This window comes from Anneissia japonica, unplaced genomic scaffold (genome assembly GCF_011630105.1).
Source record: "Anneissia japonica isolate Jap-2015-1 unplaced genomic scaffold, ASM1163010v1 scaffold288290_len239259_cov183, whole genome shotgun sequence".
Taxonomy (NCBI): Eukaryota; Metazoa; Echinodermata; class Crinoidea; order Comatulida; family Comatulidae; genus Anneissia; species Anneissia japonica.
This window is the reverse complement of record NW_022746555.1, coordinates 136,522-152,449: the sequence shown is the minus strand read 5'-3', so window position 1 is coordinate 152,449 and position 15,928 is coordinate 136,522. Positions and strand designations below refer to the sequence as shown.

The 15,928-nt window shown below is 35.3% G+C and overlaps 1 protein-coding gene across 1 annotated transcript; it reads left to right on the top strand.

Moving 5' to 3' along the window:
- Positions 1 to 601: 601 nt before the first annotated feature.
- LOC117120250 (fibrinogen gamma chain-like) lies at positions 602 to 15,747 on the top strand. The gene is made up of 7 exons (XM_033265265.1): positions 602 to 1,082; positions 4,996 to 5,077; positions 9,988 to 10,068; positions 10,858 to 11,543; positions 12,430 to 12,562; positions 13,285 to 13,442; positions 14,768 to 15,747. The coding sequence occupies exons 1-7, from the start codon at positions 924 to 926 to the stop codon at positions 14,990 to 14,992; spliced, it is 1,524 nt and encodes a 507-aa protein (XP_033121156.1). The 5' UTR covers positions 602 to 923; the 3' UTR covers positions 14,993 to 15,747.
- The last annotated feature ends 181 nt before the right edge of the window (positions 15,748 to 15,928 follow it).

Here is a 15,928-nt window from a genome sequence, read left to right as displayed (position 1 = left end):
ATCGGGAAGGCTTCTCGATTCGACCGACCAATCAGCGTTGCCGAAAGTACTGGCGATGGCGTGTAGCGATTTTATGGAAACCGGGCTTTAGTCGTGAGAAAAAAGACTTGTCGCAGGCGAGCATCTTTAATCACCAAGCAACAGCTCCACTTTGCTCTGAATGTTTGAGATGTAGACATGATAGACTTGTTTGTATTATTCGTTTCATTGCAATGAAGAATCTGAAGATATTCACACATCATTCTATCACTTTTAAAGCCTAACAAATAATGCCTTCCATAAGCTTTCCAAATTAAATATTTTTAACTGTAGGTCTAACCTTGGAATATTAATTTTATCCTACAGAGCCGCGTGAATTATCTTCATGAGCATGTAGAGAGTGTTTCGATTTCGACAGCGCATTAATAATAAGTGAACCCTGTGTTTATTATTTCACCAAAAGTATAGCTACAGTATCGCACGCTCGTAACACAATGTGGTAAACTCGAAGTCGGATACTTAAAACATACCAAAAAATGTCATTGGTTGATGCATTAAAACTACCAATCAGTAGGCCTACAATCGAATCATTCTTAACAGTATCTATGATTACGTCACACAATGCTTCAAATTAGACCGTGCATACCAACAAGACCTGTCACCGCTCTGTGGACACTTTTAGGCCTTTATAGTAGTAGACCTACATACTGTTACACCGCTGATGAATGGGATCGCTCCTCCTACTCGCATCAGTGTCCCCATTGAGATGCTGAATTCTTAACGAGAAAACTGTTTTCTATATATCAGAAACAAGTCGGTACTCAATTGAAGAGGAGCGTCCGCTATCTCACTGTCATAATTTCACCACCGTGTTTCGTTCATCGCCAGAGCGTAACGACTCTTTTTTAAACGGGATAAATATTGTTATACAAATCTGCACAGATATGTTAAAGTGGACTCTCTTTCTTGTTGTCACCGTTGCCACTTTTTTAACGCGTGGCGATGCGCACGAAACCGGCAATGATCCTCACATACAATCCGAATTTGACGAAGATAAGGGGACTTTTACGTACATTCTCAAGGTCCCTGACAGAAAGAAAGAGGTAAGTTATCCATTATGAAAAGCATGTGGGCCTAGCCTACAGATAGGATGGTGAGAAACTAGTTAGCAACAGGTTTTATTGAGGGAATTGAAGTAATTTATTTTCAGATAAAGTTAGCTGGTCTACCAGAAGCTACGACATTCGTAGCAGGGTGCCTGTACACTTGGATATCGAGGAGATCCACCAAGCAATTCTTTTGAGTTCTTAAATTGGTAATTGGTCTAAATATGTAGGAAGATGTGTAATAATCGTTTAGGAAAAATTGAAATCCTAGGGAATGACTACCGGTAACCAGTTTCGGATTTGAATTGCGAAAATTATCCTTTTTCCACTACATTCACCTCTCCATTAATTCGTTCGTTCGTTCATTCATTTTTTCATTAATTAATTAATTTATTTATTTATTTATTCATTCATTCACTTTTTCCTTTAATCACTTGGTACCCAAAAGAAACGGAACTACAAAATAGACATAGGCTATTCATGTTTTTATCTTTTATATATAGGCCTAGGCCTACCCATGTCGATGTCCCGACTACCTGACAATAATACCGCACGCGTGTCTGTCTATGAACCATAGATTGTTTTAACCGGTCGCCCCAGGAAAAATTATGACATTTTCAATCACCTCATAAATAAACAATTTTAGCACTTTGTCAAACGGAAATCATTTGCACAGGTGCTTCAGGTGTAAAGAAACGGAGAGTGTAACAGCTCCATGTGTCTAGTGACAAAATAAAGCTTGTTAAATACAACAATAGCAACAACAGTATTCAGTACGCATGAAATATGTATCGTTATAACTGTTTTAGATTTTTTTAAATAGACCTATTATAAAAATTGTTACCTTTATCGTCATAAAACATTTTTTACAAAATATTTTATTATTTTATTGTCATCATTTACTATTATTATATTAATCATTATTATTATTATTATTTATTGATATTATTATTTTATTATTATGTCAGTTTATCATAATTATTATTAGTTTCGTTATTATTAATCATAACTTTTTTCACTCAAATGTTATCGTCAGCATTATCATCATTACCATCATCATTATCATCGTCATCATCATTATCATTATCATATCATCATTGTCATTATCATCATCAACATAATCATCATTATAATCATCATCATCATCATCATCATCATTATCAACATCATCAATATCATCAACATTCTCCCCATCATCGTTTTCCTCACTACTAAGTTCATTATTATCATTTTCAAAAATATAGGCCTACTTAATACAATTAGAAATAGATATAAATAATATGTTGAAACGCGCACATTGAAACACGACATGGGCAGCCGTCAACCATAAATTGTATCAACTGTAATCCGTCAGTTAACAACTGGTAGAGCTTATTATTATGTTTACTAAAATGTTCCGTCAAAGGCCGGGGTTGTTAATTCAAACCGTTAACTATGAATTCCGATTGGGATAACACATTGGCGTCGCAGGCGAGCTTAGGTCTATATTCGGATGGGATATATTTATTGTTAATTATAGAAATTATTCGGGGAAAATGTGAATAAAACATGCGAGATATCGAATAACTCAGTGAGTAGAGGCCTATATCCCTGCTGTGCTTTGTAATGAATAGTATAAACAACATGAACACTTTGGCATGGAGGTATAATATAAATATTTAATTTATACCTCCATGTTCATGGAATCATATGTAGCATAATTATGTATCCTCCACAAAAAAAAAAGGAGTGACGAGTTCCAGTTTTACTTTCCATGCATGTGCTAAGTATTTCATTGAAAATTTATCAGATTGCCTCCCAAACATTTATTCCTATTGCCTATCCTCACAGTTTAGAATTCTTCCGCTACTCTACGGTAATTCAATGTTTACACTCAGTCGAGATATCTGTCTCTGGTACTTAACTGATGTTAGCCTCTCTTGTTACGGTTATAATAGGCCTTCTTCCTTTTGATGTGTACGTGTGTTATAGGCCTATGTGTATTATATAGAATTGTAATGAATTTAGTGTCCTAATATTGTGCTGTAGTACAATTGAAAATAGAATAGAATTTGAAATTGCCAAAAAAATCTGTGCGGCCAACAGGGGGCTTCGGCCACAGCATCTCAGAGTTTTACTTTAGGTCCACAAAGTATAAGTTGAGACGGTCTATATATCTATCAAAAAATATCGAAAAATATGTTACACATTTCGTTGACGATGTAGAGATTTTGGATGACCTTTGGTCAGGAGAAAATTCTGGTAACCTAAATGTTCCAATTGTTAGATACAGAAGTTCGTGTTTTGATAACTGAATGTATTATAAAACGATGTTGTGCGTGTTAGACTTAAGCTGATGTGTTTCGATCCAGCTGTGACCAAAGCTTGACGAATCTGTCGCCTGGCTGGGTCGACTCATGGTCTGTCTTGGACCATACCTTCGATTGTAGGCCCATATCGATTAATACAAATCGCTATGCTCATCAATCAGACAGAACACCATTCCAGTATACTTGTCAGTCATATATGCACGTGACATGTAGGCCTAATGCGTATTGATTAACATAATGTATTCCAAAAAAAAAATCCTCTTATATAGATAGGAGAAATAATTAATGTTCACATTGAAGATACTTTCCAACACTAGAACCGAGACATAGAAACGATACCGATAAGAAAGTATAATACATACTCCAAGTATTAAAATACACGCCATCGTGTTGGGATTCAATATTTCGACATTAATTATGTCATCATCATTCCTGATGATGACATAATTAATGTCTAAATATTGAATCCCAACACGATGGCGTGTATTTCAATACTTGGAGTATGTATTATACTTTCTTATCTGAGATTAATCAGTGACCCTTTCAGAAACGATACCGGTTTGGTGTCCGGCCGGGGAGAGTTTTGCTATTGATCAGTACAATAATGAAATAAAGTGCATGCCATGGTTACAAAATTATTAATGACATGAATAACACAAACATGGAATAGACCTCGCGCCTATTAAGATGGCCAACTATCATTCACCAGTAATGGCTTAATCAAATAAAATGAGCTTATTAGTATAATAGGTCAAACAGAAAAACACATCATGTTAATGTGTTGTCTTTACATCCCGTGTTCTACCAAATCTCGCTATCGATCTCTAGTAAGACACTGCATCTTATCCATCTGGAAATTTCTTGGCTTCTTTATGAATATTACTCAGTCCATGGAGTTGTTATATTATACTGTAAATCTATTTTTTAAATTTTTTTTTTAGTAGGAGTTAGTGAAGTGAATATATAGGCGTATATTATTGTATTGGGAATAAGGTTGGATTGGATTGAACTAAATAGGTGTAAACGCCAAGGAAAACCCACGAGAGTCTGAGGAAGTCTTGCTTCTAGTGTGACCTTCTGGTGGTGATTGGGCAGTATACCAGGAGACAATCCATTTTCTTTTCCGAAAAGTGTACTTCGTTCTTTAACGTGCACATGGGCCATAATGCACACGGGATCAACGGCTTAAAACGTCTCATACGAAAGACGGGGCGTTATCGTAACTTGCATTTCAGCCGTCCAGTTGAAATACAAGAACAACGATGGGAATTGAACCAGGACTAGGAGATCCCCAGGGTTCATGAGCGCACACACAGTGGACCACCAGTTTATCCGACTGTGATAAACCGCCCTCACTAGCTACCTAGTTACATGTGCCTAGCGGGGGAGGGGGATGTTTTGTAACCCGTCCATTTGAATGAAAAAATTAGATAAAAAAGTGTGATAAAAATGTCATCCATTTTAGAAGAATTCTCAGTTACTCAGCCCATGGGGCCTAACACCTTCGCAATGGGAGCACCGGGAGCTCACAGCCCCGGGCCAAGGACCAACTTTTCTTCATTGTTTTGATACTTTCAATAAGTTTTAAATTATAATTTCAGTCAAAATGTGAGTGCCATGATCAACTACAAGTTCTACAAGATCAACTAGATATCTTAACGCTTCGGTTCGAGAAGGTTCTTGGTGAGTATTCAAGATTCTCCATCCTCGATTAGGCTACCATATTATTATTATTATCATCATCTTTATCATTATAAACATTTTTATTATCATTATTATTATTATCATCACCTTCATTATCAAGCTCCTGGTAATCAACAATTATTATCATTTCCAACACAACATATGTTTTCAATATAGGTAGAGTGGAATTTTGTTAATTAATTATCTTTATAGTTATTATTATTATTATTATTATTATTATTATTATTATTATTATTATTATTATTGCTATTATTATTATTATTATTATTATTATTATTATTAGGCCTATTAACGAGGCCTATTATTATTATTATGCCTATTGTTATTATCATTATGAACATTATGATCGTTATCATTAACATCATTATCACCACCATCAGCAGAACCGGTACATAATATTCAATAATAATAGAAAAACTTTGGAGAAAATTGTGACAATATTTGAACACCAAATCGTCCTCTTCGCAGAAAAGCAGGTTATTGTACACGGAAGGGAGAATTTTTAAAATTGTGACAACTGAACAAAAAACATCCTTGCAGTCATGAATATTGGAGTATTTTCGCAATTCCCAACGATGCCAAAAAAAAAAATATTCCTATATAGGTAGAATGCTTGTTTTTTGAAAGATAAGTCAAATGATAACGGAAATTAAAGCCTGTTTTTCGTTTCGTTCCGTTTCCACTGCACAATTTTTTTAAACAGCATTTTTGTAGTGCACCGTACTGTGACACCAAAAGCGGTATTTTATGTAAATAGGACTATCTGGCTGAGGAAACCTTTGAAATAAATTTGTTATGTGGAAAGGTCAAAAACATGGTAACAACAATTGAACACGAATTAATCCTTCTACTTACAGAGAAGCAGATCTAAAATGTACTCATAAAGGTTGTTGAAAACATATTTAAACTGATCACCCTACGATAAGAAACAAAGTACTAAACAATAACATTTGTACGTTTAAATATCAAACAAATCGTGCGTGCAGACACGGTAATTACCTTGAAAATGTTTTTAAAAGCTTTTTTGTATAGTACAACGTTCGTGACACTTAAAACGGTAACGTGACCTACTTTTGAAAATAAATTTGAATGTATTCAAAAGTTACGAGGGTGTTGACATCGGACTTGATGTGGAGTTAAGTTATTTGTGAGAGCGATTATAGTGCGTGCAAAGGATACGATATTCGGGCTATCAACCTTGAGGTCGGGGTTCGAGCCTTTTTAGTCGTGAATTTAATAATAATAATAATAATAATATGCAGAAATTTATAACGCGCCAATTCAAAAAATATTATCAAAGGCGCAGTGAACAATTAACCCAATTAAAGCGATTTTGTAAACAAAAAAGTTTTCAAATTAGTTTTAAATGAGTTTAAAATAAAGATTGTCGAACAGAAAACCCCGGAGTCAATCATGCGTACACATGTGATTATACGGTTGGTGCAAACAAAGAAAATAATCAGCATACATCCACAACGGTTTATACAACTTTAGTACAATCTACTTTACATTTTAAATAAAGGGTTTTAAAAAAATAAATACTACCGTATTGCATTAGCATTTCTAAAAGATTTTTAAAGTGTGTCTGACCTCAGTACAGCTTTTCCCCTAAAACATGCACTTTAAAATGTAAATTAAGTACTATCAGTGTGTACCACTACTGCTATAGAGCAAACTATTATTATTTTTTAGTTTAGATAGTAATTTATACAATGTAGCCTAAGTAATCAGTGTATTTAAAATTAACCATGAATAATACCTGTCTTTTAAATACCAAACTTCTAAACTTAGAACATTTTGTCACGTAGCTTCAAGACCTGTACAAATTTATATTTCCTTAATTCAAGGATGGCCACTCTTAAAATGTTTATCATTAATAGTACAGATAATGTTGATTGATCATTAATCACATATTATCCAAATTCCTAGAAATTAGTCTAATATGACCACAACATAAGGAAGTTTAGCATAGGCCTAGATCTCTCAGTCTGGTTTTCTTATCAGGCATCCCGCGGGCCAAATTTGACTCGCGAAGCAAATTATTCTGGCCGCGATAAAAAAAAATAAAATTACAAAAAAAAATATTTAAAGAAACTGAAAGTACTAACTATTCGATGAATATTTTTTTTTTTCAATAAAGTGATGGCCAAAACACAATGAAAAAAGTTTTATCGTAAAAATCTACAGTAGTCTTACCAGGGAGTATGGACGCCCGAGCAGGTAACTATATTTAGCAGCCGTAAAACCGGGCGCTCACTGCGTCGTACGACGGTCGTTACGACCGTCGCACGACGAATCCAACTTCGCTCCCTGTGAGCGCTAGACCACACAACGCCGCCTGCTGATTGTCAGTGGTCGTCTGAACGGATCGTCATTAAAATCGCCGTCAGTTGTGCGTGCGTTGTCACGTTGCGTTCTTTATAGAACTGCGTCGGCCGACGACCTTCGCTCGCAGTGAGTTCCCGGCTTAACGTGGAGGTCCTCCGTGAGAAGCAAACATAAGAATCAAGGTCGATGTGATAGAAAAAAATTATCTGGTTTTACTTTGTGGAAAAAAAAGCCCAATTCAGGAAACGATATTTTGCACACCGTCACACTTGCATCACGAAAGAAAGACAAGACAAGTTCTATTACCAGTCACCGACAACATTAACCCACTTTTAAACATTAAAATACAACCGTCAATTCCCAACAACCTTTCATTTTGCGAAAATTGAAATTAAGTGGTGATGTTGGTTGCGGAGGCAGGATTCCCGTCAGAGAGATATACCTCGAAGGAGAACTCAACATAGCCTATTCGTTAGGGAAAATCATATGTAATTTTCAGAGAATTTGAGGCTTCTAAAGATCGATTAAGGCCTTAAAACATTCAAAATCACTAAATTGTTAGAACTTCCGGGGAATTTACCCGGCACCTGGACCCCCTTCAAATGTTCTGGGACGTCGCCCCTCCCCTGCCGTTGGGCAAATATTGACGCCAATAATTTTGTTTTGTGATAATGTTACACAGGCAAGATATAAATGATTATCAATAAGCAAGAAATAGTGAAAATGAAGTGTCTTAATTCTTGTTTTGGCAAAGTATTAAATCAATATTTTGGTTTGCAGGATTTGTAATGAATTTAGTGTCATTGTGCTGTAGTACAATTGAAAATAGAATAGAATTTAAAATGGCCAAAAAAAATTGAAGGTCTGTGCAGCCAACAGGGACCTTAAGTCCACAAACAAGTTGCTTAAAACTTAGCCTAGGAGATTATCTTTGGGCCGTGCAATCAACTCTAAAATTAATTTGGCCCTTTGAATAAATAAATTAAAAACCAGGGGCATAGATAGTCACAGAGAATTTAGAGTGTTTATCATTATACACGTTATGTTATATCATAGAGAAAATATAATTCTATTTTCTCTATGGTTATATCCAATGTACAAGAAATTACATTTTATGCACGTACCGACGTGGAAAGTTTAACTAATAATAATAATAATAATAATAATAATAATAATAATAATAATAATAATAATAATAATAATAATAATAATGTTCATATGTACATGTTTTATGTTTGTTTTTTGACTGGTCTTAGTTAATTACATTACATACAGTCTAAAATTAATATGACAACAGCCACCCATGTCATGGTCATAATATAATAACTTATTCTTAAATGATGAAGAATATTGCAATTCTTTCAATATTTGTACCTCGACCAAAACTTAACTTGGTATTATTGTGCTTCCACCAGCTACTAAAGTAATTGAATATACATAATTATCTTCTGTGATTGGTTGATTGCCAAATTTTCAATGCTTGGTGGCTACAAGGCTCTCTTCCAATTTTGTTTTGCTTTTGGTGGATGGATATAATGCGTAACTCTTATAATAATTTAATATAGGCCTATCTAAACATGGTTTGGGGTATATGATCAATTCACATGAAAAATACATTCACAGAATGCCCAAAAACCAAAAATTTCCGAATCACGGCAGATTAGATTGCAGATGTAAAAATTAAGATTTTTTAAATCATAGAAAATCACTGATTTTATATTTTAGTACATTCTCGACTGTCATGAAAGTGTGGAATCCCTCCCCCACTCCCACTTACTGGATATACGGACCTGGAAAACTTTTAAACATTTTAATTGCCAATTATTAAAATTAGTAAAGTATTATACGCTTATTAATTAGATATCTTCTCAGTTTTCCAGTACTGTTTGTTTTTGTTATAAACAACAAATAATTATTTTGTTATTTTTGTAACTATAAATAGGCCCAAGGCACAACCTAGACTTTAGGTATTCATTTCCATGAGTGATCTGGCCCCGAAACCTAGACTAGGAAATAACATGAATAATAGTGCTATAGGCTTATTTCAAGTGATATTTGAATTCCATTATGGCAATTTGAAAAAATGAGTGTGAAAAGGTAGGGGAATAGGCTTATATTATTTTTTGGGCCTGAGAGTACAACCGTTTCGTCTCATAAGGCAGAAACTGATGTCTTCTCTAAATCTATTCAAAATTTAAATTGGTTTCTGCCTCTCTACGATACAATCCAAACCTTAGTATACTAATCACAGCAACATAGGCCTATTATGTATCCTAACCAGTGACGGTTCCAGGAATTGAAATAGCGGGGGCCCGGGAAGGTACTTTCACAGATGGTGAGTCTTAAGCTCCTCAGCCCCACCGTAGGGGGTGGGGTGATGTAAGAAAATTTATGATTATGGCACTCTCAGACCTAAATTTAGTTAAAATTTTCCTCTTTTCTCCATTAAAAAAAAAAATTTAGAAAAATTTAAAGGGGTTGCGGCCCCCATTGAATCCGCTACTGCTAACATCACTGAACAATAAATTATCATCATCAACGTTTGTTGTTTTTTTCTTCAGGAAAGCTGAGCTCTGTAACACTCGGAGAATCGCTGGGCCGAGTTGCAGAAGAATTACAAGTGGAGCTCGGTTTTAAGCCAGGTAGGTAGACACAATGACTCATTATATCTTTTTTAGTGTTATTCAATCGGTGCATACTTTTTGCAATATTGTCTGGATGACGGGGCCGCCTTAGAAAATTCATAAATTTATAGAAATTAATATATTATCTCCATGGTATAACCACAGTAGATCAGGCAGGATTATCCATATAAGAGTAAAGACAGACAGACACAGAAACTCATTTCTGCTATAGTGCCATTCAGTTAGGAATTTTTAGGAAAGTCTGTAAAAAAATACAACAAACTTTTTGTGTAAATGTTATTTCTGAATATTGTTTGTTATTTGTGTATACCCAAGAAAATTTACTATGACGAATAAAGATGAATCTTAATTTGAATCAGAATAAATCTCATTCTCATATTACAGGGTATCCTTGTTAAGATGTTAAGCGGCAAGTGAAAAGGCCTCTTGGAGGCTAGAACATTATGTGGGAAAGAAATAAAAAATGGTGTGTTTTTAAAATATATTTTAATGAATGAACAGAGGTCAGGGAAGGCATTCCCGCCTCCCTCGGACAGGCCAGCCAAAAATAATAATTTGCCTATCTAAATAACGTTATTTTGAATGCCAATCCCTACTCTTACTTCAAGAAGCAGAGGAGTGCCTCCTGGTGTACTGCCAATTGAGAAGGATCTCGCTAGAAACAAGTCTTTGGTCTATTTTACATCGAAAAAAATCCAACCCAACCAAATTATTCATTTAGCTTATATTGTTCAATTATAGTTTTGTATATGAAAATATTTCAGTTTAATCAATTTTCTACTCTAGATGTCAACGGTAGTAAAACAATTACTGATGAACTTTCTCAGTCACAACGTGTTGCAGTAAACAGTACTGAAGATGGTGTTACAGAAAAACCAAGCAGGCCTACTGAATCTACCCCCGAGAAAGAAGATCTAACGTCGGAGAACGGCACCGTAGTACCTGTCCAGGGGCCCGGCGAATTGACTACTGTTCATCTGAGAGTTATTCGTCCAAATAATGAAATGAATGTTACAAAAAAACCAGTTAATCCTGGTCAAGGTAGGGGGGATGCACCAGTAATTTCACAACATTCAAAAGGTAAAGAAGCACACAAGAATAAAGGTAAAGCGAAATCACCCGAAATCACCACTAACGAAAACGATATCAAACCAGGTCACACGGAAGGTAGCGCAGACGACGTTGGTTTGACTGTGGAACTTTCTCCGGATATCATTAGACCAGCTATTACTCTAGAGGAAAGTATGATCAACTTAATCAAAGAAGAAGAAAAGAAAACGGCATTAGTCCTTGCCAAGCAAAATATAAACGATCCGTGTACCGGGGGATGCGCCTGTTTCAACATGACAACAGAGAGTGGTATCTACTCCATTAAGAGACCTGAAAAACTCAGTAAGAAATCAACTCATATGAAGGTTTACTGTGATATGTCGACGGATCATGGTGGCTGGACAGTCATCCAGAGACGATTTGTAAGTTTACGCCCTCTAATATATTTTTATTCATTATTATTTAGGGTCATGTTCCAATCATAATATCCCTTTCACACGACAAATACAGACAATATGCTCTGCATAAACCAAAGCCGAGCACTCACTGCGTCGTACGACCGTCGGTCAACGAATCCAACTCCACTCTTTGTTAGCGTTTGACGACGACGTCGTTTGCTGCTTGTCGGTGACAGTCTAAACGGATCGTCATTAAAAACGATCCGTTGCGTGAGCATCCTTGTGGCGTTGCGTTCTCCATGAGTCTCACGTCGCTTGACGACCGTCGGGGGCGCAGTGAGTCCCATTATGATCAGGCTTTGGAGTTTCAGGTCATCAAAAATTCTTTAACGTTGACATGAATTGAACCGGGACCCGGGCACTTGAATGTATTTTATCCACCAGGCTATTCAACTCCAAGATTATTATGGAAAATCATGAATATATCAGCTCGGGAACAAAGAATAAAACTGATTTGATTCCTGTAGCTCCTGCCATAGATAGCTCTAGTGCTGATCGTTTGGCAAAGAGATAATGTTCCTACTGATTGCGTTGAAGACCTTCATTTCAATAATTGGGCTTTAATTGGAGTAGGCCTATGTTCGCTCGTCAAGCCCTGTTGTTGTAAAAATAATCTAAATTATTTTCTTTATTGTCAATGTTTTATTTAAATAATAAAATAATTTTAATAATAGGGTTTTTCTACATCATTGCATTGAGTGAATCATGGGCTTGGTCATTCTCTATATACTTTGCTTCATGGGAGATTTTACATATTAATAATAATATGCAACTACAGGACGGTGCAACCATTAAGTAACAATTATATTTGAATAACTAACTTTTTTTCTCTCTAAATCACGCGCGTTAGGATGGAACTGAGAATTTCTTCCGTTCTTGGTCTCATTATGCCAGAGGGTTTGGGAACAAGAATAGTGAATTCTGGATCGGGAATAACTTCATCCATGCAATGACAAGTAGCGGAAAATACGAACTTCGAATTGGTAAGAAATGAAAGTTTACAACTTCATTTTTACTGATTTTTACTCCCACATGGTGTATCTAATGCGCATTTGCGTACTGTATCTAGGGGTGTGCCTCTCCACACTCACACTCGCGCCCCATCGACCCCACACCGTCGCCCCACCCGCTTCCATTGAAAATGTCCAAAGCCAAAAAAAAATCACGTCATGTTATCAACATGACTTCATCAAGCTGTGTGTCAGATGTTATGGGACATTATAAACCAGACCACAGCCTGATTAGGTCATGCTAGCAACACAAAGACAGCTGGAGTACATCAACATTAATAATGTTTAGTTTCGACTGAATTGGTGTATACATAAACCACATTAATTGAAACTAATCGAGTAATGGTTGGGAAGTTATAAAGAGTAGCAACTCGGCTTCCAAGCAGTGGCGTATCTGAATCTTGAAAGGGGCGGGGACTGATGGGGGTGAAGGTAAATTGGGGGATCGATGATTAATTCAGGGGGTACGGCACTAGCTCGCAAATCAAGGTGATATGAGGGTTTTGTTTTTTTTGCTTCGATCATTTTCAACGGAGGAGGGATGGGGATGCGGGCCGCTAGATACACCACTGGTTCCAGGCGTGTCTATCCGTGAAGATTTTCTCGGCATTTACAGACTAATCATTGGTCTAATAATCATATCGTTGTCAAGATATCAAGTCTAAAAAAAATATTAATATTTTAACCACTCATAGAATTTGAAGACTGGGAAGGCCAGCAAGGCTTCGCTCATTACGACGGGTTCCACATCATGGACGAAGATCACATGTACCGTCTGATACTTGGAAAATTTGTTGGCGGAAACAGAGGCGATTCCATGTCGTACCATAACAACACGTTGTTTTCAACAAAGGTAGGCATTGACATACTTCCTATAGTAATACCAGGGAGGTATAGGTATAATACCTCCCTGGTAATACATAGAAAGTACATAGGACTATATATTGGATATAAACACTCAACAGTTCTTACTTAGACTATGCTATTGGCTGTTATTATAGCCTATTCCTTCGCAATCGTATTATACCAAGAACTTTTAACTGTTTTTGAATTTTTGGCACATTACCAAGTACGGGTTTTTCTCCAAAGGACAACCTTTTGGACCGATGTTTCCATGGTCTTTAGCAGCTCTGGTCGTTAATTTGAAAAGTATTATAAATATAACAGATAGACATTCATTTAGGGATGTAGAAGGGTATGGTAGTCTTTAATTGGAGGGATATTTAATTGGAGGGAGACCTGTATAATTAACATAAAATATCTAAATGGACATGTGCACGTCAAACCATTAGACGGCTTATTTATAAAACATAATAGAAAAAAAAACAATATTAGCAATATTAGCAATACACAAATACACAAGTCCATGCATTCAGCAAAACACTAAGATATTAATGTCTTGGATTTTTGTGATTTTTTTTTATTTGAAAAAATGCATTTAATTGATTTGATTTTGTAAGCTATCATTTGAGGCTTGAGATTTTTTTCTATTTTATCTTCTGCATATTTTGTAGCTGGGATTTGCGGATTATTATCCCTGACTCCCGTGTTTTTAACAATTAATTTATAAAATTAGATTAAATTTCATTGAACAAAAAATACCCTTACGATTCCGTGTACTTAGTTCTTCTAACTATGTCTGTCCCTCCATTGTTCACATAGGCCTATGAAGGTTTTTATTTCTTTTTCTTTCATTTTATTTGACCTAAAAGGTCCAGGATTTACGTCAATACGTTCGTTCTCTATACAGTGAGAGACCGTATGTGTCTCCAGCCGGCACTATAAGTACAATAAAATGTAACCAGTTACGTCGGTCTTTTTCTATAGGCATGTACAATGACGTTCAAAAAAGCTTTTATATTATTTGTATCTTTCAATTTGAGTACTAATTTAAATAAAACGTATTTGGTATATGGTGTGATCGGTACCGATTTCTTTCATTAATGTATATACTGAACTTTTTTAATAAAGCAAAACAGAGCACCATTCAAAACTCAACACTGTCCTCAATCCTTGGTGTTCCTATTCATGTCTTTAAAATCATTTAAATTAATTTGCTAATATTTTTTTAATATTTTAGGCTAATTTTCATTTTGATATTTATTTCGCCTATTTTTTTGATAAACTTAATTAGATTCAGTGAACAAAATATCGAATGATCTGTCGTTAATTTTGCAGGATCGAGATAACGACTGGTTCTTCGGGAATTGTGCTGTCTTGAGGAAAAGTGGTTTCTGGTTCAAGGAATGCAACCATGCTAATCCCAATGGATTATGGATAGGCCAAGGAGATGGATCGGGAAGGAATGGCGCGATTATCACATGGGGTAGCTGGGGAACCTACGGATACAAATATTGCATGAAATCATTTAAAATGATGATCAGACCTGAACATTATCGATAATCTATTTATCGAGTATTGATTATCGATTTTCGATTTGTGAACATCATAAGAACCAAGGGATTTTATGATTTAAATTTGTTGTAATTTTTGTACCTATTTATGATGAAATAAGAAAAGGAACAAATTGGCACTAATATGCTCTGACTTTTATGAATAATTGAATCAAATGAAATTATTCGCCAAGTTTCGATTTGTTTAAACAATTATTTGAAACAAAATAACAATTACGGTAGACTAACACGATATTGTTGGCGTACGTAACATAAAGATATAGAATTCCATTACCTAAGCAAACGTCGCATTAGATAAACTCATTAATTATTTGTAAAATCCATAAAATGTGATCAACATGAATATCACGCTGATAAGATAGGATACCGCCCTCTGTAGCATATTATTCTTGAAACTTTTAAGAAATACGGTCTGAGATGAGTCGCAATCGCAAAACCCGAGGAAATAATGTTCCAATAATGTTGGAGCACAGATACTAATATTGAGATATAGCGAGTGATTGGAACATGTGACTCAATGTTTAATCTACTGCATTCCATGTAGATGTTACCACCGATTAAAATAAATTACCTGGTTTTTACATATACTTAGATGATGTATATATATTTTTTATTAACTAAAGTGTGGAATAGACTTCATAAAAGATCAATCAATTCAATAATAATATAGTTTAATAGATCGAGACACGTGATCAATAGATTAAATTTCCGAACTGAATATCAATAAATACACTATGTTTTAAATTTGTTTCCCGTCTGATATTTCATCTTGATATCATTCATTTAATTTTATTTCATTTAGGAATTAAAATCAACAATTAAAACATTTCTTTATAAACCAAGAACAGCGAACAGAAATAGGCACTTTAAGAATATACAACAGGCATTAATTCCTATGATAACCCAAGAGGCCCGTACGCAGGAA